Source organism: Daucus carota, chromosome 6, assembly GCF_001625215.2.
Source record: "Daucus carota subsp. sativus chromosome 6, DH1 v3.0, whole genome shotgun sequence".
NCBI lineage: Eukaryota > Viridiplantae > Streptophyta > Magnoliopsida > Apiales > Apiaceae > Daucus > Daucus carota.
Window position 1 is genome coordinate 39,932,200 of NC_030386.2, and position 25,134 is coordinate 39,957,333.

The window sequence follows — 25,134 nt, forward strand, 5'->3', positions numbered from 1 at the left end:
ATTTCTATTTTCTCCCTGCTGTAAAAGTCGGATTTAAGTCATCAGTTGTCATTTACATTTCGAGTCAGTGTCTCCCTCCCGTTAAAGAGAGATGTTAGATTGAGAGGTCATTGGTTGTCATTTACATTTTGAGTCGGTATCTTTCTTCCCGTAAAATAGAGATATTAGACCGAGAGGTCATTGATTGTCGTTTATATTTCGAGTTAATGTTGTTTGGATGTGGCTATTGGGCATGTGTATAGCAAGCAGTAGGTATCACATGTTAGCACTTAGCATCTTGGGGCATGAAACTAGTGAAGCTAACTATAAACAAACGGGAAAGAAAGCAACCACTCCATTACTTAAGCAGCAACAAAGCCGAAAGTAATGAATTATTGCCGTTGATTACGGAAAGGGAAAAATAATATATATTTTTTGTTTTCTTGCTATTAGTTTATAAGTAATAGCCTTGATTAAGCACTCACATAAGCCGTAGGACGCAGTTTAGTCTAAAAAGACGTCCTTTGTGTATAGTAGAGGAAAGAGTTGCCAGCTTACGTTAAAACCCCACCATCACCAGCCTTGATTGACTTCCTCTCGATTCCCCATAATAACTCTTCTGCTAATTAGTCTTGTTAATTTTTACATGATTTTCTCTTACGACGAGTCGTAACCGGTACATAAGTCTCCCGTAAGATTCTCGAATTACTATATATAATAAAAGTTATGTACAAGTCACCCGCGTTACTACATGAAAGGTTCTTGAAGTAGTAAATATCGAAAAGTGCACAAGTTTCTCGTATCAGAAAGGTTTTCAAACTGGTAAACGGCGTGGCTAGTGTTCTACAGAGCTTGAAAGCGGCATCAGGTAAAATTTTGTAAATAACTCACCCTTCACTACCAACCAACATCAACCTAACTTGATAGATAAGTTTCAACTCTAATAATAAATACTTGTTAGATAATCTTCAATATGAACACCTGTTCATACAAATCAGCTAGAATAGTCAATCTTTTGCCGGTCTTCCTCAACTGATCAACTCAGCATGCTTTATATTGCCTGTATTTTCTCGATTTCGTATTAAATTGAAATTCTGTGTTATTTTGCTCACAAATTCTTGATTTTCTGCTTATGTTATGTACAGCAAGAATAATAGAAGATTGAGGTGTATTTGATTGTATTGATTGAATGGGGTGCATTTCGTCGAAATTCATAACCAAGTCATTGAGTTTTAGGGAAGATCATAGCAATCGAAAAAGGGGAATTAATGGCTTGACAGTGCTTGATGAATTGTTTACTTCTGATGATGGGAATAGTGGTAGCAATGATCATCAATTTTTCGCGCTTGTCAGTAAACTCCGGACTGGGGATTTTGTTCCGAAAAAAAGTCTGGAGTCTAATGATAAAGAGACGATTAATACATGGGAACTGATGGCTGGCCTCGAAGAACAAGCAGAACAGAAGGAAGATGAAAAACTGTCGTCTGTTGCACAAGAAATAATGAACTCGAAGGGGGTTGAACTTGACAAATTGAAGCGTTCCAAGAGTTGTGAAATAATAAATCTGGCTACCGCTTTTGGGCTCAATGATGATCAAGAGAACAAGGGCGTGGGACGGTCTAGAAGTTTTCACACGGTAGAGGAGTATGATGCGATGATGGAAAGAATAATGTTGTCTGTGCATAATGATGAAAATGATCAGTATATGAACAATGATGTGGCTAAATTTCAAGAAACAGATCAGTCTATTTCTTCAGAACCGGATATCAAAGAAGTGATCCCAAGTGTTAGTAGCCAAAGTATCAATACGGATGGAGGTCAAGAAACGGACACTTATGATGCAGGCTTGAAAAGAAAGGCCTTATCAAAAGGGCTATCACTTCAGATTCCATCTGCAGCTGAGTTCCGGAAAACAGGAAGCCTGAAAGATTGGCTTCAGAACGGAGGAAATGCTGGCTCTCCTGGAGAATATGTGACACCTAAATTTGGTAACTACAATAAACCAAAATCTAAATTATCTGAAGAATACAGAGATGATTCCATCTTCAATCCAGAGCTGGTGGCTGCGTTTGAAGAGTTTTTGGAACGACTAGAAGTTGAAGAAAACAGCGTACTTGAACAAATTGAAGGAAATCGCAATGAAATCACAGCCACTGAGTGATTAGCACAAGGAGTTTTGTCAATCTGAAGACTTTGAATATTAAACAGAAGTGAAATCTAGTTGGATAATATGTACTTGCTTTCTCAATTTAGTTTTTTCGTTCTTCACTTTAGAACCCGAAACTTGAATGAAATTAAAGATTAAATTTGGATTGTGAGGATATGTTACAAAGACGTATCACAACATCAAGCATAGAGCATTAACAGGGTTATCAGTTCATTTAATTCAGAGGATAAGTAGTTGGCGAATGGAGATGAAGGCTAGCTGTATTTCTGCAAAAACAAACGGCTATCTAGCCGTTTGGTGCTGCAAAAACAAACGGCTATCTAACCGTTGCGTTGCTGAGCAGAATGGAAAAAATTTAAGGAAGTGTTTAACATTTCTTTCTTACATGAGGAAAAAATAAAATCTTATTTCAGAAGAATTTAAATTTCATTTATTTTTTCCTAAAAATAAAGGAGTTTTCCACAAATAAATCCTTATTTTTAGAAAATAAGTTCCACCCAAATTACGATGTGTTTTGTTTATTCGGGTTTGTCTATGGCCCAGTAGTCGAATCTCTCTTTTTCATGTGTCATGCTTGTTGGGCTATCCTGAGGTCCATGTAGAGTTGTTTGTGTGTCTGCTTATGTTTTGTTTTGTTACTTCCTCGTTCTTGGTTCGGCCCTTAACGGGAATGGAATCTCTGTATTGGGCTATGGCCTATGGGCAGGGTGAGTTCATCTTAATTTCAAATTTTGAATTTGATCCGCTCACGTGTTTAATGATTATTACAACGAACATAATTCAAACAAATCATTTTAATATTTTTATAAATATGATAATTTGAAATAGACTCAATTGATTATTATTTAAAATAAATTCCTGATTAGTAAGAAGTAAAACACTAACGTAGTACTAAAATTATAAAATATACTTATCATTTTTAATATATAATTTCAAATTTTACCAGACTTACTAGGGGTGTGCATGGTGCGGTTCGGTGGGGTTCCGGACATTAACCGTTACCAAACCGATGAATGCGGTTCGGTTCGGTTAATCATCATTAACCGTAACCGCACCAATTAAAACGGTTTTTCGGTTGCGGTTAACCACTAGTCGGTTGCGGTTTCTTTTCGGTTTTTCCACTATTATTTGCTACTCTTGTGTATAATGAATTTTTAAAAAAAATATAAAATTTTCATGAATATGTACGATATGTTCGGTTACTATTTACTATTATTTCTATATGAGGATATAGGAAACATTACATACTTTTTTCTAAAAAACTTTAATACACAATAAAAACTAAAACATACATATTTTGACAAGATATTAGATGATGTCAAGTAAATAAAATTACCCAAAATCAACTAATCATGAAATTCAAATAAAAAGTTTTCAAAAAGTACATAAATAAAAAAAGTAGAATAGGTTTCATAATAAAATTTGATTAGCAGATTAACAACAGAAATATTTCTACTTTGTCGTAAATCACAATAGCCCTAATTTTCGATCAAGCGCTCGTCCAAATATTTGGGTGCCCAGTTATTTAAGTGACTCAGCAAGTATGCAAGTATGGAAGAAGAACCTCCTTATAAAATTAGATGTGAAGTTTAAAAATGACTAAGGTGCTTTATTACTATTATTAACATATATATATATATATATATATATATATATATATATATATATATATATATATATATATATATATATATTTCGGTTCGGTTAATTTCGGTGCGGTTTTAGCATAAAACCGAAAATAAAACCGCACCACTAATTTCGGTTTTTTATCTCGGTTATTTTCAGTTTTATTTGCGGTTTGGTTTTTTTCGGTGTGGTTTTTCGGTTTTTATAGGGTTTTTTTGCGGTTTCGGTTTTTCATGCTCGCCCCTAAGACTTACGATTGTGTGTGAGTCTAAGTTTATATTATCATCGTAAATGAAAAACAATGATAATAAAATAAGTTATTATTTTATATTACTCTCATCTATATTCTAAAAAGTCTATGAGTAATCATGATTAATCATTTGTTAATTATATATTGTGTAACTCGTCAAATTGATTAAATATTCGATTATTCAATTAGTCATCTAATTTATTCTTGACCAATCCTATTAAATTCAGTTAATTTTTATTACGTAATTTTTTCAATTAAATCTGATTATCGCACAAAATTCTAGTTTCGAACCCCATTACTTTCTTAATTCGAAAAGATAATCATTAAACTACTCCATATTGTAACTTTTACCAGCTGGTCTCGCCCGTTGTTCTTGTTCAGTTCTGTAACGTCTTTGGCATGCACCTCATGAACTGAGCTGTCACCTTGCATGCATTCAGAGAACGTTACACGTGTCCTCACCCCCTACACGTGCCACCCAACCAAATACCAAGTTACCATACTGCCCTCCATTGCCCCTGAGTTTTATGCCTACAAGTATCGATGAATTACTCTGTCTGCAAATACCAATTCACAGTGTCAAGTCTGTAATTTGTGTGCTAAATTAAGTTCTCCAAAGCGATAGAAATCATGGGCGCAAATAAGAGGGTCTGCCAATTCTTGCTGCTCTTTTTCCTCTTTTTGGCCTCCCGTAAGTATAATCTCTCGTCATTTTTATATATCGAATAAAACAGGGGCGGATCTAGGATTCAAACGGTAGGGAGCACCAAACAAATTTCATGAGAGTATTTCTATAATTTTGTAAAATTTAGAATGGTGAAAAAATGTAAAAAGAAATTTTAGGGGGACACGTGTCCGCTCGTGTCTCTTCCTGTATCCGCCCCTAAATAGATACAAGTACAAAATATAGTCAATCTCGAAATACATAAAATTTTCATCTTATAATCGGGGGTATAAATAATGTTTTGCAGAGGAGATGTTGATGCAAGGAGTGGAAGGGGGAAGAACGGTACGAATGTGTGAGTCGCCGAGTCACTTATTCAGCGGACAGTGCTGGAGTAAAAGCAACTGTGCTCACGTCTGCAGAAACGAGGGTTTTCATGGCGGACACTGCCGAGGTTTTCGCAAACGTTGTTTCTGCACTAAACCTTGTCATGGGCCTCATAATTGAATTTAATGACAGGGAGCCTGACTGATTTAACCTAAGATAAATCTCGGGCAACTTCTATGTTATGATTAATAAGACGATTGTGTTTGGTTCTGACTTGGATTCAGTGATGTTTATTGTAGTATAATCTTATGTGCTTGTATCCGAAATTCTAATATATTGAAAACCAATCCAGGGACCATTCGGCAAATCTCAATATATATGATAGATATATGAAATTTAAGGAGACAGTTACGCACTGGACTCGGATTTCCGTTCATATATCCTTCATTCTGTTTTGTCTCCTTACGTTTACTGTTTTATCACGCACACACAAACGCACGTATTAAAGTGTTGGTATTTTACACAGATTGTATAACATTTGTATCGTCTGATGTGCTATTGTGCTTGTATTCTAAATTCTAATTTACCGAAAATACGAACCAGGGGCAGATCTCAGTATGAAACATATGAAAGATTAAAATCTCAATATAAAATAGTATAAAATATATAAAATATTAAAATTTCTGATTATTTGTTTTCTGAATAACTAAGAATTAATATTGATGGGCGTAGGATTTTAATAGAGGTCCGTAGCCGTCATGGTTATATCTTTTTGAGTATGTGTATATATGGAGAATTAATATTGATGGGCGTGGGATTTTAATAGAGGTCCGTAGCCGTCATGGTTATATCTTTTTGAGTATGTGTATGGTGTCCGTAGCCGTCATGGTTATATCTTTTTTGAGTATATGTATGATGTTTAAGTCTTAACCCTTTCCCGACATCTTGTTGTTCTTATTTATACTAAATGAGATGGCTGGAGGAGTTGGCTAGTCTAGTGTATAGATGAGTGAGTCGGATGGGCTATGTGTCATGGGTGGAAGTTGATCCAGTTTTTTTAAAGACGATAGGGCATTGGAGTTATTGCCACTGTGTCCAGCTGCTTGAGGTTAGTCAGCAGGATGCTTGCAAGTTACAAATAGCTGGGTCATCTGCTTTGGTCAAGCCTATAGTCTTCTTAGTGGTCATTAGAGGCGAGTCCCGCAGGAAAACCCAAGGACCTACGGGTTTAAGGGTCTTTGGTCGGGAGCCTACGGGTTTACGAGCAATCAAATATTATTTGCTTTCAAAAAAATTTAATAAATAGATTTTCATATATATGAGCAGTTATTGGTATAGAATAGGTTTTCCGCGTCAGTCAAACTAAATTTTTTAACGTCAGCATTCCAGTACAGTGATCTATAATTTTAGTGTGAAATCAAATTCTAGTTTGTAGACCTGACTAGAAAAAAAAGTCTACTCTGTAGAATGTGATATACATCGAATGACATATAAGAATTCGTTATGAATACTTAATGTTGGTTGAAATAATAAGATAACTCCAAAACTGCAAACTACTAAAGCCAAGTATGTAGATTTCTTATTTAATGCACGCAAAATAAATAATCTTGAAGTGTAGTATAAAAGTAAAGAGTTAGATGGTGTTTTCAGGAAAAAAAGTCTACTCTGTAGAATATGGTGGAGCTGATGAGGCTTGTTCTTGTGATGTTGCTCTTCCTCATATCTTTTCGTAAGTCATTCTTTCCATTCTCACTGTGCACTTTACCAGTTTCTTTCGTGTGAATTTATATATATACAGTTTGAGGATATATTTGATAGAAATGAACTTTAGTCATGTACTTATTAAATTTTATTTTTATGCTTGTGCATACAGAAGCGAGGCTACACCAGACTGAAGCCACAGATACTTGTGAAGTACGAAGCGCGTATTTCGTCAGTTTATGCTTAATAGACCACCACTGTGAGATGGTTTGCAAGGTTGAAGGCTTCCCTACTGGTAAATGTCTCGGATTAGTACCTCATTGCATTTGTCTCGGCACATGCAAACAACCATCTCCTCCTAGCCCTCCCCCAGCTAATCCGCCTGAATCTCCTCCACCTGTGCCCCCTCCCACGCCGCAATATTCTCAGCCCCCACCACAGCCGGAATATTCTCTACCTCCACCGCCACCAGAATATCCTCCATCATCTGCAGCTGATCTCCAGTGACTTTAATTTCAAAAAAGTAAAAGAAGATATATCATACTCTACAAAATATGATATAGGAATTATAAAATCCAGATTAAGGGATTATTTTGTTTGTTAATCTTCTAATAAGTGGGGGTGAATTGTATCTTTTTGGGGTTAAGACAACTGATTAATGATACATTATGTTCTTGATCATTACCTGAATCAAAAGTTATTATTATTCTCATTATTTAAATCCCAGTAATTCATCAACCGGGTATTCAAATAGATTATTGATTTGATATGGCCAAGCTCCCTCACATGATTATAGTTTGATAGCTCAGGTTCATTGTTTAATTTCATCAAACATTAGCAGGAAGTTGTAGGCATGTAGTAGTCATTGTTCATTATCCAACAATGAGCAACTTTGCTAAGAAGTCTTCTTTGTATGTATAAGACTACTAGAAAGAAGCTTACAAGAAAAAGACGCTCGTATACTAATACTCCAGTATTGATAATAACGAATTTGAAAAGCTTAAAATTCTATTTTGGACGATGACAACCGAACTGTTAGGTATCAGGAATACAATTAATCTAAGACACACATAAACGGATGATAGAAAATCCTAATTACCAACTGAGAATCGAGATAAAAAAAACAAATTACATGTACTGTAATATTTGAAAGTCTATATAAATTAAATTTGAAAAAAGGTGAAATTATTCTAACTCATCAATTTTCTTCTCTTCTTTTAGCTTATTAGAAGGTGAAAAAAATACTTTCGGCTATTTTAGTCTCGAATATATTAATTAATAAATTCAAGTCGACGGCTTCCCTGTCGTGTTCTAATCCTCTGACCCATCCGACCAATCTTCAAAATTCTTAGAATTCGAAAGAATGGCTAATTTCCAGAATATTCATTGCTACTGCGCTCAGTTTCAGATCTTAAATATACCATCAGCATGCACAAGTGAAGTGGTTACAACTTTAGTTTAAAAAATGGAAGTAACCAACCATTCTTTATTTTCTTTTTTCGAGCAGGTGGAAATTTAAAAAATATAAAATGCCTGTTTCCTGGAATGATCCTCTAAAGGATTTCCTGCTTAACAAAGCTTTCATACTTCATAAAAGGTCAACTGCTAAATGTCTGAAATATTCACCCTGTTTGTTGTCACTATTTTTGTGGGTGGAAATCCAACATGCTTCATGCAACATTCTTGTGAAACGCATCAAACAATGCTTGTTATCCATCTTTATACGTATGGTTATGTTTGCTTCTTTCTTGTAATCTTTCATCTGCAATTTCTATTTAAGAAAGTTGTTTCTGAGAATTATCAGGAAAAAGAAGTGAAGTATTATTGTACTGAAATGGCAACTGATCTTCGAACCGATTCTGCAGATTATAGGACTGAGCTTCTGTCACCTGCAGCAGCAGTTGGAGCTGAAAATAGTGTTGTCCTGCAAAGAGGGCCGTCTTGGCGTCTCAATTTTGATGATCACCCTTTGCCTGAGGGCCGAGATGATTCGTTTTTTAGCTTTGGATGTAAAAATTAAATTAGATTTATGAGTTTGGACAAATATATAATCTGGTTTTGGTTATTTGTTTTGATTGTGTAGTTTAATTGTTGTTTACATTGTAGGGAGCAAAAGAAAGATTACGGCATATTACAAGAGGCAGGGGAAACTTCTTGAAAATTACAATGAGATGGATTCTTTTATTGAATTAGGCCGATTGCCTGGAAGCTTAACCGAGGTTTATTAGCTAATTTTTCTGAATTTTAACATTGTAGAAAATAAAGAAAATTCTTGTGGTCTTATTGATTTTCTTTTTTTTGCCCCTTTTATCTTCTCAGTCTGAAATGAGTCAGCTGGCGAGGAGCGAAAGGATGGCCATTCATGCATCAAACATCGCGAATGTTGTGTTATTTGCTGCAAAAGTTTATGCATCTGTTGAGAGTAGATCACTGGCTGTAATTGCGTCGACATTGGACTCCCTTCTGGATATTCTATCAGGATTCATCCTCTGGTTCACTGCTTATGCCATGAAAAAACCAAATCAGTATCGATATCCAATTGGAAAAACACGAATGCAACCTGTTGTAAGTGTTAATTTATGTATCTCTGGATAGAATATCTGAATCAGGATTATTTCAGTTTTCATAAATTTGCTTACTTGCATTTCTGCAGGGTATAGTAGTTTTTGCATCAGTTATGGCTACACTGGGGATACAAATACTTTTCGAATCTGGACAGCAGCTTGTCATGAAGGTATTAAATCACAATATTACCTGCATTTAACAAAACTCTTGTCTGTTTTGGCTCCTGTATTCTAATGTCCTTAAGGCTCTGCCCCACAAAAACTCGAGGCGTCTCAAGAAACTAAGCTCTTATCAAGTGGCCTAAAACGTTAAGGTGTTCTAAAGTCCTTTTACTTCTGTGGTTACTGATTATTATAAACAACGCTGACATGATGCAGACACAACCAGATAGAGATCCAGAGAAAGAGAAGTGGATGATAGGGATCATGGTGTCAGTGACAGTGATCAAGTTTGCGCTGCTGGTGTATTGTCGCCAGTTCAAAAATGACATCGTTCAAGCTTATGCAATGGACCATTTCTTTGATGTCATTACCAACTCTATTGGTCTTACAACAGCAATTTTAGCCATACAGTTCCGCTGGTGGATTGATCCTCTCGGAGCTATCTTGGTCAGTTTACTTGCATTTTGATTTCCATATTACTCATAAGCTGTTTCAATTATTGCTGACAGTCTTTTTTTGTAAATTCTAACTTTTCGCTGTTTATAAATTAAGAGTAATGTTAAATATCCCAAATTCCGTCTCCAGTTTTTTTCCCCAATGACGTGACAGACATATGACTGATTTTAATTGGGTGGTTTATGTTCATACAGAGGGTCACATTATTAACAAGAATGTACATTGATTGCAGATCGCATTATACACGATGAGTACATGGTCAAGAACAGTAATGACAAATGTATGGTCACTAATTGGACGAACAGCCCCTCCTGAATTCATCTCAAAACTAACGTATCTGATATGGAACCATCACGAAGAAATCAAGCACATTGCTACTGTCAGAGCTTACACATTCGGATCTCTATACTTCGTAGAAGTTGACATAGTTTTGCCAGGGGAAATGTCACTCAGCCAAACACACAATATTGGCGAGACATTGCAAGAAAAGCTGGAGCAGCTGCCAGAAATCGAGAGAGCTTTTGTTCATACAGATTTCCAGCACGGCCATTTTCCGGAGCACATGCCTAAGAAGTTCAATTGATCAGATTTTAGTTCAAGTCATTTATGTTTTATATTGTGGTCAGTTTTATTTCTGGATTTCGTTAGTTTATGACTGTATCCCGTTGATTTTTAATAAGTGTGCAATCAGTGGATTACATGAATGTAATCACGAAACTTGGCCAGTATATCCCGCTTAGAGCAGGGTCTGGGGAGGGATTACATGAATGTAATCAGGAAATCCTGCTGCGTTTTTTAAATTAGAATCAGTTCATGTTATTTTTGTTTTTCTCCATTAGTTGATCACTCCCTGGGTAAAAGTAGTAGTGAAAGCATCCAACTCATCTTCTGAGAAGCATAATCCGATTTACAGAGCTCCATTTGAATCCTTATATAAACTTTCTCAGCCCTTTCATAGCTTCGAGATGATCGAAAAAAACCTGTCAATACACGTCTAATATATTACATAATTTACTTTTTATCGGTGGAAAAAAATAATATAACCAAATATTTATATAACCATGATTATTTTTTGTGACTGAATTATTTCATTTTTCTAATTAAATCTTGATTGATTACGATTAATACTTTTATTTTGAATTAGCTAGTCATTTAATTAGATTAATTGGACTTAATCGTTATTTATTAGTGAGGGATGGGGACGCTACACGCATTTTAATATAATTTTATAATTATTTTGAGATTTCTTTTTTAAAAATTTAAAAATTAAATTTTATTCATAAGAGTTATCAATATACTTATATAAAGGAGAAGCGAGGGGCGTGTAGGTGGCGCATCTCACATCGCTCCGTTTTATTTTTCTAATTTTCTGGAATTTTTGAATGAAAAATATCAAAAATTAAAACTACCTTTTTTAGTTTCGGGTATATTGGAAGCAAGTTTCAGAATCTGATTTTGTTTCAGATTATTTATGGAATATAGTAGCTTGAAAATTTTAATCTGATTTTGTTTCAGATTATTTAATTATGAGAATGAGTAGCACACAAGTCTCTCTGCACATATAAATACCTCTATAGATGATAGGTTTTTGGATCATCTAAACACAAACTCTTCTCTTTCAATACCACAACCGTACCTCTCTCTGGGTGTGTAGGTGGCGCCTCTCACATCGCTCCGTTCTATTTTCTAATTTTCCGGAATTTTTGGATGAAAAATATCAAAAATTAGAACTACCTTTTTTAGTTTCGGGTATATTAGAAGCAAGTTTCAGAATCTGATTTTGTTTCAGTTTATTTATGGAATATAGTAGCTTGAAAGTTTTAATCTGATTTTGTTTCAGATTATTTAATTATGGGAAAGAGTAGCACACAAGTCTCTCTGCACCTATAAATACCCCTATAGATTGTAGGGTTTTGGATATCTAAACACAACCTCCTCTCTTTCAATACCACAACCCTACCTCTATGTGGTAATAGTTCTCTTGCTCGATTTCTAACTCGGTGGTGTCGTTCTTCGATAAGTGAAGGCTGTTTATACAGTATTAAAAATAAAGGTTGTTGCAAGCAAAGGTAGTTATAGACCGCTACGTGGGAGTCGACAAATCCAAACATGGGAAAAGAATATAGTCTTGACATGATATTGATAGATGATATCAATAAATTAACTATTAGTGATGTATGTTTGTTCGCTATTATTTTATAATAATATTTGTTTTGTTCATTGGACATGTTTGTTGTTGTTAATTTTTATATGAACTACTTTGTATATAGGAAAAAATTATTCATGTATAATCTGTTTGCTCCATTCAAGAGTGAAGACTGTTTATACAGTATTAAAAAATAAGGATTGTTACAAGTAAGAGTAGTTATAGACCGCTATCTCACGGATTTAAGTTAGATGTTTTTGTGCACAATCAATCAAAAAAATTGGAGGAAGGTGACAATGTAACAACATGATTACTTTTAAAAAACACACAAATAAAATTAAGATTCGTCGTGTTTTAAATTGTTAATTACGTGCATAAATTTCTTTTTATTTTTTCACCATGAATTATTGTCCAATTTTGCAATTTTATATATTAGTATTGGCATTACATCAAGATTTTCATAAAAGAAAATTTATTTTATCCTACAAATATTAATTTTGAAACATTAATATACATTTTATAGACAGTCACAAAATTATTTTATATACAAATATTAATATTGAATCATTAATATAATTTTTATAGGCCGCCGCAACGCGCGGTTTCTCAACTAGTTAAATTTAAAAGATGGATGTTTAAAATTATTTTTTATAAAAGTACTAAATCACGGAGCGGTGAAAAAAACGTATAACATAGAATGAAACATATCGTAACGCCCTTTTAAATTGTCGGATCGGGCCGGCACACCCTGCCCGTTACATCCTAACTGTATGGATCCGGCCCTTTAATATCCACAGGGATATAACAGTAATTTCCTCAGGCCAATGAAATTAGGGTTTTCAATGTCCCTTATATATTCATCTCCGCCTTCGTTCCGAAACATCCACAAGCTTTTCTTCGGCGCTCTCTCCCAATCTTTCTCTACGTATGTTTTATTTGTTAATCTGATTCTTTGTTTATAAGAAGCCAATGATGTATGATTTGTCCGTACCATCTGAAGATTTCTTCTGTTGATGAGTAATCAAATCTCCTTATCTGAGGCATCCCTCCCTCCCTCCCTCTCTCTCTCTCTCTCTCTCATTTGAGTTACCAGTTTATTTTTGATAATAATTTGATTTTGAATTGTGGCAGTGATGATGAAAATTATACCATCAAACTATGAAGGCCTTAACTAAGCCTGTTGATGCGAACAATAATTCTTTTTACTGAGCCTCTATATAAAATTGAGTAAATTTATCGTCGAGATCGGAATAGATGTGAATTGGATTGATGGTTTGAATTTATTGAAAAGGCAACACTTTAGAGTCGCTGAGGCGCTTATATTAATAGTGCTTACAGTGCTGTACGTTGCCGATAGTATAATCGGGGACTGAGATTCTGGCGCTACCCTGTTTTTATCTGGGTTTGAGCATTCAGATGTTCCTACATCTTGACAAATTAATTTAATAATCTAATAATTAATTTTATTGAGTTACTTTATAAATTTATTGATCGATCTTGACGTATTTGTATACTGTATTTGAGAACTCATATTGGATTGGATGAACTGGCCTATACATTACAAACTCAAAGTTTATCTATTTGTGTAGGTAAAATATTATCATTTTTTGATAGATGTTATTGATAAATTGGTATGGTTGATTGTATTTGGGCTTTTAAATTGGCCCAAGAGTCCAGGAGTGACCAGTTGAACCATTTAGCAACTAACAATTGGCGTCAAGTTCTTTACATAGTTTCCAAATCCCCGATGCTTACACATAATGATTCGATTTATTGCCTTTTAAATTTAGCATTATCAAAAAAAATAAAATTAAATTAATATCTAGCATTAATACATTATAATAAATTTTATAAGTGTTTTGTTTAACCACCAACGTTACTGCAATGATTTCAAACAATTATGGTTGATAGTGTAAATAAAACTTCGACTTCAGGTTTCCGTCCTTTGAGATAAGAATTTAGAAAAAGAACATATTTGGTATTCTTTTATCTAACTAAAATAATTATTTATTATTTATATATATCGAAATCCCATTACTACACTGTTTCAAATAAATTTTTAAAAATAAAATAAATCAAACTAAATTATATTTTGGCAAACAATTCAATACGACCATTGTAATGGGATTCTCCCTCTGACATTTTTGTCATCAGTTTCTCCGATTAGTTTCTAAAATTCCAAAAGATACTATATCCTCGCAAAGTCTTGGCATGAACAAATTCGACACGACTGAATGACGCTTGTACATAGACAATACACGACGAATTTATTTTCATTTTATTGTAGTTGGACAAGTTTCCGGAGCTGAAAGAGAATTTCATTGCAGTTAGATAAGGCCATAATAATGATAGTGCAACTGCAAAAAATAGTTTTTTCGAGGGAATTTTTCAACGTTAAATGGATATTTATAATCCCCTTTCACCAATTTTTTTATGTTTGGAAAACAAAAATTCTAGTATTCATGAAAAAGTATAGTACATTCTAGTGATGAAAAATCACCAACAAATTGTTATATTTTTTATCACTTGTTGGTCGTTAAAGAAACATATCCTTCCGCAGCCTGAGATTAGAGCAAAATTTTGATATGTCCTGCTTTTTTTAATTGTTGTATAGATTTTATCATTCAGGCGATTAAAAACGGTTTCAACAATTAAAAAATACTAAACATATTAAAAAATATTACTCCCTCCGTTTCAAATTACATTTTACTATTTAAAAATCATATAGTTTAAGAAAAGTAAATTTTGAAAAAAAAAAGGAGATTGTATTATCATTAATTGAACATGATATGTGGTATTAGTATATGGTTGATTTTGGAGATATAAATTGAAAATATGTGAAGAAGATTTGATTTTGAATTTTCATTGAAAATTGAAATGGATTATATTTTGAAACATTTTTTTTTTTAAAGTAGACACTACAATACTAATCGCACAACGTATCATTTCTATCATTTAAAAGATCCTGACAACATAGGATTAGGACGCAAAAAACAAAAAAAATATATCGGTCAGACCCTACGCCTCCTAACATGCCATAAAGTGTAAAGCGAAAGTGTTTTCAAGTTCCATCTGACCTAATATCAGCTGTTGACAAATGAATGCAAAGATGATATATAGACACAATTACGACATTCTTATGTTCAACAGAAGAAACTGGCCTATTGTTTGATGAAAACCTCCTTTTGTTCTGTTGTGTACATACAAGAATGACAACATTATTTTAACACACTTTGAACCGAACTACCAACTAATCTCTATTTATATTGAGCAAAGGTTGAACATAAAGGAAAAGATGATGTGGGGCCTCGGCACTTTGAGTTCCTTTCCCAACCCGTAACGCATTGGAGTTGTAATGATCTAATCGTAGTTTTTTTCACTTGGGTAGGGCTTTTTTACGGCTCGGATTCGAAATATGGGATCATGGAGGATTCGAGATGTTTGTGTTGGCGAGATTTCGAGGGTGAAGTCGTTACCATCTTCGACAAAGTTGGTCCGAGATACCACGTTCCGAAATATTTATCTTTTTATTTCCTGTGAATCGAATACACGCATTGAAATCAGTTACCAATAAATCAATTATTCCATTCCTGAAAAAGTAAGTAAATTACATGTTTTTTTAAAAAATAAATAATTTATTTCGGAAAAAAAATATTGAACACATATTAAATATTTATACTAAAAAATATAATATAAATATAATTTTTTCCCAAAATAAGTCATGCATAAATACATTATTCTTCATGTTAATTTTAAGTATACAGTCAAAAATTTTGGAAAAAATGAACATATATTTTAAGACGGAAAGAGTAGTATCTTGAGTACACACGCAACATTCATTTTTTACCGGGTCATTTCTTTTGTGTGTTTCACCAAAAAATGACCGGGACAAGAACTTCCTTCACGTTGGAATAATTGTCAGTTTGTCACCTCGCATACAAAAAACAATGCACTGGAAAAATAAAAGACCAAAAAATTAATACAGCAAGCTAACAAAGCTATCACCTCAAAAATGCACCAAAACTAGAGTATTATTGTAGTAATAATAGCCTTATTAGGACTAGGATTTACCAAACCTGCTCAAACAAACTTATAGGTTTAACACACACAGTATATTAATGCATTTTCTCCCCCATTCACTTGTATTCTGCATTCTTGACCATTGAGAGTATTCCTTGCCAATTGGCCACCCAAATATTCCAAATAGTCATCACCAACACTGCTGATTCATTGATTCCCAGCTCTTTATTTATATAACCTACAAAATAAGCCAAGTTCTTCCTACCCAAATCATCCATAAGCCTCTTGCTCTTTCCTGCTTTCTACCCCTCGATAACTCGAAATGTTTAGATATCAAGTTTGTCCACATAACTATACCATAATATTATGCCTGGTCTTTATTCTGCTCCCACCTCTAGCCTTTGGGATGTCCACCTGTGACAATGAAGCTTCGAAAGAGAGTAAAGGAAGTGAGTCCTTGAAGTTTAAACTAGTAGCCATCGCGTCGATACTTGTTGCTGGTGGGATCGGTGTGAGCCTCCCACAGCTAGGGAGGAAAATAGAAGCACTTAACCCGGAGAATGACATATTCTTCATGATCAAAGCCTTTGCAGCTGGTGTGATTCTTGCAACAGGATTTGTCCACATACTACCAGATGCATTTGATACTTTGAGTTCACCGTGCCTTAAGGAGAATCCATGGGGGAAATTTCCTTTTGCAGGATTTGTGGCAATGATGTCTTCTATTGGAACACTTATGATAGATTCCTTGGCGTCTGGTTTTTACACAAGATCACACTTTAAGAAGTCGAAGCAGTTGATTGTGGATGAAGAGAAGGTTGGTGATGATGAACACAGTGGTCATGTACACATTCATACACATGGAACACACGGCCATGCTCATGGCTCTGTCGTCCCTTCTGAAGAGCAAGAAGCTGGTGATCCAGACCTTTTGAGGCATCGGATCATATCACAGGTAAGGATATCAAATATTTACTTTTTTTAACATGTGCCCAGGAAAAATTAGTACTAAGCAAATTCAATTATGCATTGTTCACAGGTTCTTGAGCTGGGAGTAATCATCCATTCAATAGTTATTGGAATTACCTTAGGAGCTTCGCAAAGTCCAGAAACAATAAAGACTTTACTTGCAGCCTTGTCCTTCCACCAATTTTTCGAGGGATTGGGGCTTGGTGGATGCATTTCTCAGGTATTACCAGCTATTCCTCTCTACCAATTACTCCTTGCATGATATTACTAAATTACCAACCTTTTGTGTAAACCTGAAACGCAATACGAAGAAATGAACAAAATTTAGATAGAAGTTCTCCTAAAGTGGCATGGTTCATACTTGCTTGACTAATCTGTTCTGGTAATATGCAGGCAAGATTCAGATCTCTACATACAATACTTATGGCAGTATTTTTCTCCCTCACCACCCCAATTGGGATTGCTATTGGCATTGGAATTTGTAGCGTTTACAGCGAAAATACCCCCACTGCTCTGATTGTTCAGGGGATATTCAACTCTGCTTCCGCTGGAATTCTGATTTACATGGCACTTGTGGACCTACTAGCAGCAGATTTTATGGACCCAAAAATGCAAAGCAACATAAGGCTTCAAGTAGCAGCAAACATATCATTGCTTCTTGGAGCTGGTTGTATGTCGATTTTGGCCAAATGGGCTTGAATCCACAGGTAGAAGTGCATTATTAGTTAAGAAAGGTTTGCAATGAGGAAACTTAGACATAAATCGACTAACAAGTGGTGGTTCTGATTATGTACACAACTCCTTTGGAATGAAAAGGAAACCGGAATTGTAGTAGCAGCTCAAATTAATACAGGAACAATTGTCAGAGTGTAACTGTAACCATATCTATAGTTGAAATCCATTTTTTTTGTGAGAATCAGTAAGGAGCGTGCAAAATGCACTTTACATTATTGCTATCAAGTTAACATTACACCTTTTAGCACAGAGGCTTTAGATGAAACATTTGAAATGAGCGTACTCCAACTACCTGAAATCAAATTAAGTTGTCTGTTGAAACATACACATATAGACTAACACGTGGTGGTTCTAATCAGTATACAACTCCTTTAAAACGAAAAGAGGAAACCAGATTTGTATTAGCATCTCTAACTACATACAGGAACAGAGTTCAGAATGTTCTGTAATAGTATTCGTAGTTGAAATTCTTTTTTTTTTTTTTTTTTTTTGTGCGCGAGTCAGTAACTAATGTGCAGAATGCACTTTTACATTATTTCTTGTAGTCAACATCATACCTTTTAGCATTATTTCTATAGAAAAAACAATAGAAATGAGTTTACTCCAACAGGAAATCAGTCAAGTTGCTTTACATATTCTCTGTCGCAACAATATTGCAAGAAGTCCTACAACATAAACAAGATGATAGGAAATAGAGATTTTAATCCTTCAAGTCATCCATGTTTGTTTCAAGGGACTGCAATCCTTGCACTATAAACTTATTTCTCCTTTTATTATACTTTAACCTTAAGGTGTCCCGTGAATTACATCTCTGTCAATCATTTACTTCATTTTGAATGTGATTATAATACCTAGGGCGAGGGTGGTATTAAATAATACCCTTAGAATACAAAGTGGTCAAAACTTATTCATGATTATCTTGCAAGGAAAATATAAATTCAGGTACATGAAGATGAAACTGACCATGTCAAATTGAAACTGAATGTTTCTTCAACACGGAATTTGTTAGAATCCTTATTCCTGATTCCAGGTAGCAATAGACCACCATCACCACTGGCACTGCAGGGAGTCCTATATCATCCAAATTGAATATAAAAGATATTATATACTCTTGATATGCAATCCCAAAAGAAAAAAACACTTCTGAAAAAGCATTGGGTCTCCATAAAAGTATCAGAAAGATATATTTATCCTTTCTTGATGAAGCAAATCAAGCAGCATATTTTTTCTTTAAAATCGAGTGGTGTAAACTATACCTGTTACAATAGAGAAATTCTATAGAGAAATTCCCAAAATTAAACATATTGAGAGCCCTCACAGCCCAAGCACAACAACGACAGTATAAAAATCTTAAACATATGATCTGAAACCACCCAGTGGGCCTATAGTAATGCATAACCAAGAAAAGAAGAAGCTCCAATCAAATTGGCATCATGACAGATAAAAGCAACATGCAATTAATAATCAAACAGGCAACTCCAACATCTGTAGTGGAAAAGAGTACTACTATTCTCTGAGGTTTAGGTTGTTAAAGTTCGAGGACTAGCATGATTACAGAACATTTTGTTCTGTCAATCAGTTCACAAAAGCAAAGAATAATATCCTTGGTCGTCTAACACTGAATTCAATATTAAATAGCTCAGAAAATAAAGCTCGAGCAATGGAGGACCTTTACTACGGAATGATATGCTTCTAAAGTCAGCTATTTGTAAGGTGAAAAGTTCAGAATTGAAGTTTTTTCAGTAATCCAAAGGTCCCTCCATTGTTTAGAGGCAAGAATTCCAGAATGGGGCAATAGAATTATTTGCTTTATGATAGTAGTTGAGAACTAAATCTCGCATATAATATAGAAGTCGTATACGTCACAGTTATTTATTGGTAAGCAAATGTATTTAAAGTATTTAGGACATACTTTCCTGTTATTCCAATATGTTCAAAGGAATATATAAATTATCTATTAGTGTAGTCAAATTTGCTCTTCACGTTCTGGTGATACTAAACCTATACCTACGTAACTAAATAACAGATTGTCAACATTAAGGTCATGCAAGAACTATAATGTTTGTTTCACCATAGTCTTAGCTAGGAAGTCTATACATGCAAGTACTAGAGAGATTTTAGCTTGAGCTTTTGAAATAAATTAGGCATCTTTATAAAGAATGTTAGTTACTTCATAAAATGATCTTGGTTGAGACATTGTAAGCTTCAAACTACTATCTGTTAAACACTTGATGAACATATAATGTACTTGCAGAATTGCTGTCAAGAACATTATTTTTCTTTCTCTAATGGTACTAATAGTCTAATATAGATATGTACAGATATCATCATATGAAGTGAATCATGATGTGGAAGCCCAAATTTAAGCTGAAATCTGTACATAAAACCGGTGAAGGCCTGAAGGGTATATACTTAATTCACTTTGTGTTAGATTTACTTCGGAGGGTGGGCTTACATATATACGCTAAACTCTAATGGAAAGTGCAACATGGAATGGAATGAGGGAGAAATAGCCCTTAAACCCTTTCATCATAAATAACCGATCCCACCCCAGAAGGATCCTCCCAACCGAAATCATTCATATTTTTGCTGATATTATTATAATTTATTTCTATAATTTGGTGAATCAAAGAGCAGCAACAAAAACAGAAATAGAGCATGTTAGAATACAAAACACAAGCGGCACAACCATCTAAACAACAAATATGATTTAATTTTCCACTCAAGCAATCAAATGAAGCCCAAAAATCTGCAGCTATTGTATTCCTAATTCTATCCGTTAAGAGTGCAACCAGGCCCGCCCAGAGGGAGGGCAACCAGGGCGACCGCCCGGGGCCCAAAAAGTTAAGGGGCCCAAAATTTGTATAATTTATGTATTGTTATTAGTATATATAAGCCTATTCTATCTTAAGTGACTACGTCCATAACTAAACTAATGGCTATCATTCATGCACTAAGAGATAAATGTCATCAAACATTTGTTTAATCTTCTTTTTTTACATCCGGTACACTTTATTGTTTTATAGTTATTTTCTTACGGAAGTTGACTAAAATTTGAGTTTGCATTGCTACAAGGTCATATTTTATCAAATTTAGTAAAGTAAAAAAAATTAGGGCCTATTTTCTTCTTTCGCCCCAGGGCCCTCAAAAGGTATGGAACGGCCCTGAGTGCAACCTGTATATATATGAATTATATTATCTTATCGAGATTTGGAATAGAATGAATATCTTAAGTATTTATCAAGCATCACATTTGATAAGCATATACAACATGTAATTGATGAAACCAATTCAACAAATACATACACACATGTATATATAGACATAACAAAAACGAATTGCAAAATAATCACATATCAGAAAACACAAAATGAGCAAATCATCGAGATATCAGATATGTTTGACAATTGGGGGATTGAATAAATAATGAAAAACAGGACAATTAAAAGACAAATACGGTGAAAACAAATTGAAATAAAAAGTGAATTAGATCGAAAATACGTACCTGATAAACTGGGTGAGGTTGTTGAGAGTGAGATTGTAAATGATGATCCAGAATTTTAACAAAACAATGAATCGGAAATTATAGTCGGAGATGGAGAAGATCCGTCGGGAAGATACCATTGGAAAAATAGCCGTTGGAGGCGCAGTGTGAAAGCTCGCTGGCAGCAAAGCAGTAAAAGACCAGAGACCAGAGTACCGTTACTGCAATGATACAAGTCATTATAATTTTATCTGGCAATTACTTTTTTTTTTTGAAAAAAAAGGAGATAATTCAATAAATAATGGCCATACGGCATCTACAAGAATGATCGAGTCGAACAAACATAGAAAAAATTAACATGCCTGTCTTCATACCCAAGATGAGACAAATAAGCGATGTTGAAATTGACGATGGTACATGTATAGATCCTTGCTCTGTGTTCACCATCTTTTCCAAAAACTCCGTTTGAGCTATCGACCACAAATGCAATTCCCGAAAGGCTTTATCTATGAATCCAAACCACTCTCACAAAAGAAGGAGAGAAAAATCACACACTCTCACCAGGGAGAGAAATCAAATTATAATCAAAACAAACTAAAACAATTAGATCTGCACCACGATGCTTAGGAGATAATCGATCCACTCACAAATCCAAAAAGGCCTCTGGATGCGAATAAGAACGAAAATCGAAAGTTTCGGTGATATAGATCTAAGAAAACTTTCCCCGAAGATGGAGATTTATTAAGAAACTCAATGAAAAAGCAAGAACAATAAAAAACTAGCAATCAAACGAAAAGATTTGGGGCTTTCCACCGGAAACCGATGGAAGCCCCGTCGGAGATGAAAAGAGAAGAGAGAAAAAGAAAACTAGGGTTTTTTTTTTCTGGCAATTACTTTTAACTGATAATATGTTGTTAAAAATTAATTATTATGAACCATTATTCCTGTTATTATTTTTTTTTAGAAAAATTATTCATATTATTATTAGTTTAGCACTTTAGCTTATTATTTATATATTTATTTTTATAATATAAATAATCGAGAAGTGATGTTTTAGGAAAAAAGTAACAAATGTAGTATAATTAATAATATATAATTGAGAAGTAACTTTGTTAGAAAAATAATATTCAAAAAAAAATGAAGTGTAAAATATATATATCAAAGTATGATTTGTTATTTCTGGCAAAAAAAAAAGAAGTATGATTTGTTATGAGATGGACTCCAAATTTTGCTCTGTACCGTTTTTCGAATTAAGTAGTTTATTATATAACAATTGAAAATAATTTTAATTTTTCCCGAATGAAGAGATTGTTTTGCTAAATTAGAAGGGAAGTTCACAAATGTAACATTGCAATTTGAAGAACAATTTATGAGACCAAACATATTCAAGAAATGCAAAACATTCTCATTACCGTTGGGATCCAAATTTTGGGGTCGAAGACATGTGGGTTAGATAGCCATAAGGCCATTTTGCATGACAGGCCCACCATGATAAAATTGGCTATGACATGTGGGTTAGATAGCCATAGGGCCATTTTGCATGACAGGCCCACCGTGATAAAATTGGACTGAACCATGGGCTTCTAATCTCGCTGTACATAACTAACCTCTAAACTCGCTTCTAGTATCGGACTTAAGAAAACGAAAAAAGTAAAAAACAAAACAAAACACAAAAGACAGTTAAAGGTGCATAATATATATTGGTCCAGAAAGAATCAGATTCCAACTTATCAAAACATAAATGGGCCGATTCGGCCAAACTTACAGTTGACTATGCTTATTTCAAACCAAGTCCACAATCACACAAATGTATCCGAATCCTGTGATCAGAATCCGACTTCAAAATATCCGCGCCGAAAGTTTTATCAGATATTCAAAATCAACAGATGTTTCAGAAATTAAAATTATTTTAATTCAACGAGAATGCATGAAGCGGGCACTTATATTTGTATATTCATTTTCTTCCAAATATTGTTTAACCGTCTCTCGTTAATAAACATGCGAGTGCAATTTACTGTTTGTTCGACTCGATCATTGACGTAGATACCGTATGTCTTTTCATTATTTGATTAACATCTTTGTTTCAAAAAAAATTTAATTTAATTTTCAAAAATATATTATTTTTAAAATAAAAGATTTCTAAATTTCTGAACTAAGAATTAACCTCTTCTAATCTGCCCCTATCTAACCCACATGTCATAGCTAATAAAATATATTCATATAAGTTATAATTTTATAATTTATTTTTAATTTTTTCCTTGAATAAAAATTTAATATTTTAAATTTTGTTCAGAAAATATTTTTATAAATAAATTTTCATTCATACTTTATATTTCAAAATGTATGACAAGCCCTCCATCCTAAATTTAAACAGAACGGAAATTATTTTCCGAATTGAATTTTTTAGGAGTATATACGCTTATCTCCTCACACCAACATAAAACCAGACATGCATGCACGTACAGACGATATATGTGCCAATAATATGTTACTGTTAGGTACGTACGTAGAAGTATTCAACTGCACATTTTCCACTGAATTCTGGTTCAAGAGAAGAGAATATTGGAATATATTCATCGCTCCGAATAAATTCTTTAAAGCATATAAAGATGCTTGAAATCCAAGCAAACATGCCCTTAAATCTAAGCTAACTTGCTTTCTCTATTCTATCATGATCTTAGAACCATGTAATTATATATAATATGTCTATATATCAAGCTAAAAGTTAAACCCTAGCTTTTCTGCCTACATGCTTTTGGAACAAGACAGCTATTCTGCGACTACTGTGCACAAGTTATTTACTACATAGATCCAGTACTTTCTCCTAATCTACTGTTAACATAAATATAATCGATCAATAAACTGAGACGGAGGCGCGTTAATTATGATTTTAAATTTTCTTAAGTAAAGTTCAGATAGAGTGAGTTTCGATGAAAATTAGTCTGAAATAAAAACTAAAGTTATATAGGTTTACGTTATGATATATTATTCTAAATTCTCAAGTCTATTTAATTATCGATATTAATGATATGATCTGATACAATTTGAGTGATCATTCTTTTATGAAATAACAATGAATGAATTTGATTTTTGAAATATTATTTGAAAAATTGGTATGTATCGTTATTCATGAAATATTGCAGGGAAGAGTGCAGGTTGGAGTGTGTACATGATATATATGTGACAGAGTATAGCAAATAACAGTGAAGCATAAAGAATGATGTTTTCTGGAGAGAAGCATCTTACTTTGATTGCTAAAGAAGAAAGCATCTATTCTCTTTTGCATTAGGTGAATAGCTCAATGGTAGTAATGTATTTTCTTTCTTTAGAAATTTGTAGGGTTTGACTTTGACCCTGATAATACAATACCACAAAAGTAGAATATTTAATATTGAATTAAAATTTTATATTTCTGTTAAAATATTATCATATTTTGGAGTGATAATATTCGATTCTGTATTTATTCAAATTATAAATATGATTCAAATTTATTCAGTTTTTATGTGTATGTATATTATGTTTACTTGTAACGAAACCTTCTCAACATATACATAATTTGATTTTAAAAGACGTCAAACCGAATGAGGGAGAATATAATTAATTATTTTTATGATAATGTATTGAAATTTGATTAAGTACTGTTGATTAAGTTTTTTTAAAGATTTAGTTTTCACATATTGTGAGGGTAGTAGAAAAAACAAATATGTTTTTTCATCTATCTAAGATTTTTTTAATATTAATATCTTTAATTTGAGGGCCTCTTTAAGTTATGACATTCTTTGATAAAAAAAAAAAAAGTTATGACATTCTAGACTTCTAGTGATTTTTTTAATCTTATTATAATAATAGCGTACTTTAAACTATTAAAAACTTAGTCAACATGT

At 33.6% G+C, this 25,134-nt stretch overlaps 3 protein-coding genes, 1 long non-coding RNA gene and 2 other non-coding genes across 8 annotated transcripts; 5 read left to right on the forward strand and 1 right to left on the reverse strand.

Moving 5' to 3' along the window:
- The first annotated feature begins 623 nt into the window (after positions 1 to 623).
- Positions 624 to 2,297, forward strand: LOC108227569 (uncharacterized). Its single transcript, XM_017402787.2, has 2 exons — positions 624 to 847; positions 1,125 to 2,297. Exon 2 carries the CDS (start codon positions 1,169 to 1,171, stop codon positions 2,138 to 2,140), a length of 972 nt encoding a protein of 323 aa, XP_017258276.1. The 5' UTR covers positions 624 to 847; positions 1,125 to 1,168; the 3' UTR covers positions 2,141 to 2,297.
- Positions 2,298 to 8,228: 5,931 nt separating this feature from the next.
- On the forward strand, positions 8,229 to 10,715 carry LOC108226747 (metal tolerance protein 9). Of its 2 annotated transcripts, none has more exons than XM_064079691.1 (7): positions 8,229 to 8,439; positions 8,580 to 8,723; positions 8,821 to 8,933; positions 9,034 to 9,279; positions 9,368 to 9,448; positions 9,657 to 9,887; positions 10,129 to 10,715. In XM_064079691.1, exons 1-7 carry the CDS (start codon positions 8,244 to 8,246, stop codon positions 10,477 to 10,479), a joined length of 1,362 nt encoding a protein of 453 aa, XP_063935761.1. In that variant the 5' UTR covers positions 8,229 to 8,243; the 3' UTR covers positions 10,480 to 10,715. The 2 variants fall into 2 exon arrangements, with proteins under 2 accessions (XP_063935761.1, XP_063935762.1); XM_064079692.1 differs by having other exon boundaries at positions 8,241 to 8,444.
- A 2,291-nt stretch (positions 10,716 to 13,006) lies between these two features.
- Positions 13,007 to 13,086, forward strand: LOC135147468 (small nucleolar RNA snoR117). The gene has a single exon (XR_010285042.1). It is a non-coding gene; the product is annotated as a small nucleolar RNA snoR117 (small nucleolar RNA).
- An 81-nt stretch (positions 13,087 to 13,167) lies between these two features.
- On the forward strand, positions 13,168 to 13,255 carry LOC135147467 (small nucleolar RNA snoR116). The gene has a single exon (XR_010285041.1). It is a non-coding gene; the product is annotated as a small nucleolar RNA snoR116 (small nucleolar RNA).
- Positions 13,256 to 15,978: 2,723 nt separating this feature from the next.
- Positions 15,979 to 21,496, reverse strand: LOC135147098 (uncharacterized). Of its 2 annotated transcripts, none has more exons than XR_010284585.1 (4): positions 21,272 to 21,496; positions 18,730 to 18,837; positions 17,149 to 18,058; positions 15,979 to 16,990 (listed from the first exon to the last, which is right to left on the reverse strand). It is a non-coding gene; the product is annotated as an uncharacterized LOC135147098 (long non-coding RNA). The 2 variants fall into 2 exon arrangements; XR_010284584.1 differs by having other exon boundaries at positions 17,149 to 17,324; positions 21,272 to 21,489.
- On the forward strand, positions 16,385 to 17,950 carry LOC108192805 (zinc transporter 1). The gene is made up of 3 exons (XM_017359295.2): positions 16,385 to 17,017; positions 17,102 to 17,251; positions 17,425 to 17,950. The coding sequence occupies exons 1-3, from the start codon at positions 16,385 to 16,387 to the stop codon at positions 17,728 to 17,730; spliced, it is 1,089 nt and encodes a 362-aa protein (XP_017214784.1). The 3' UTR covers positions 17,731 to 17,950.
- Positions 21,497 to 25,134: the final 3,638 nt, after the last annotated feature.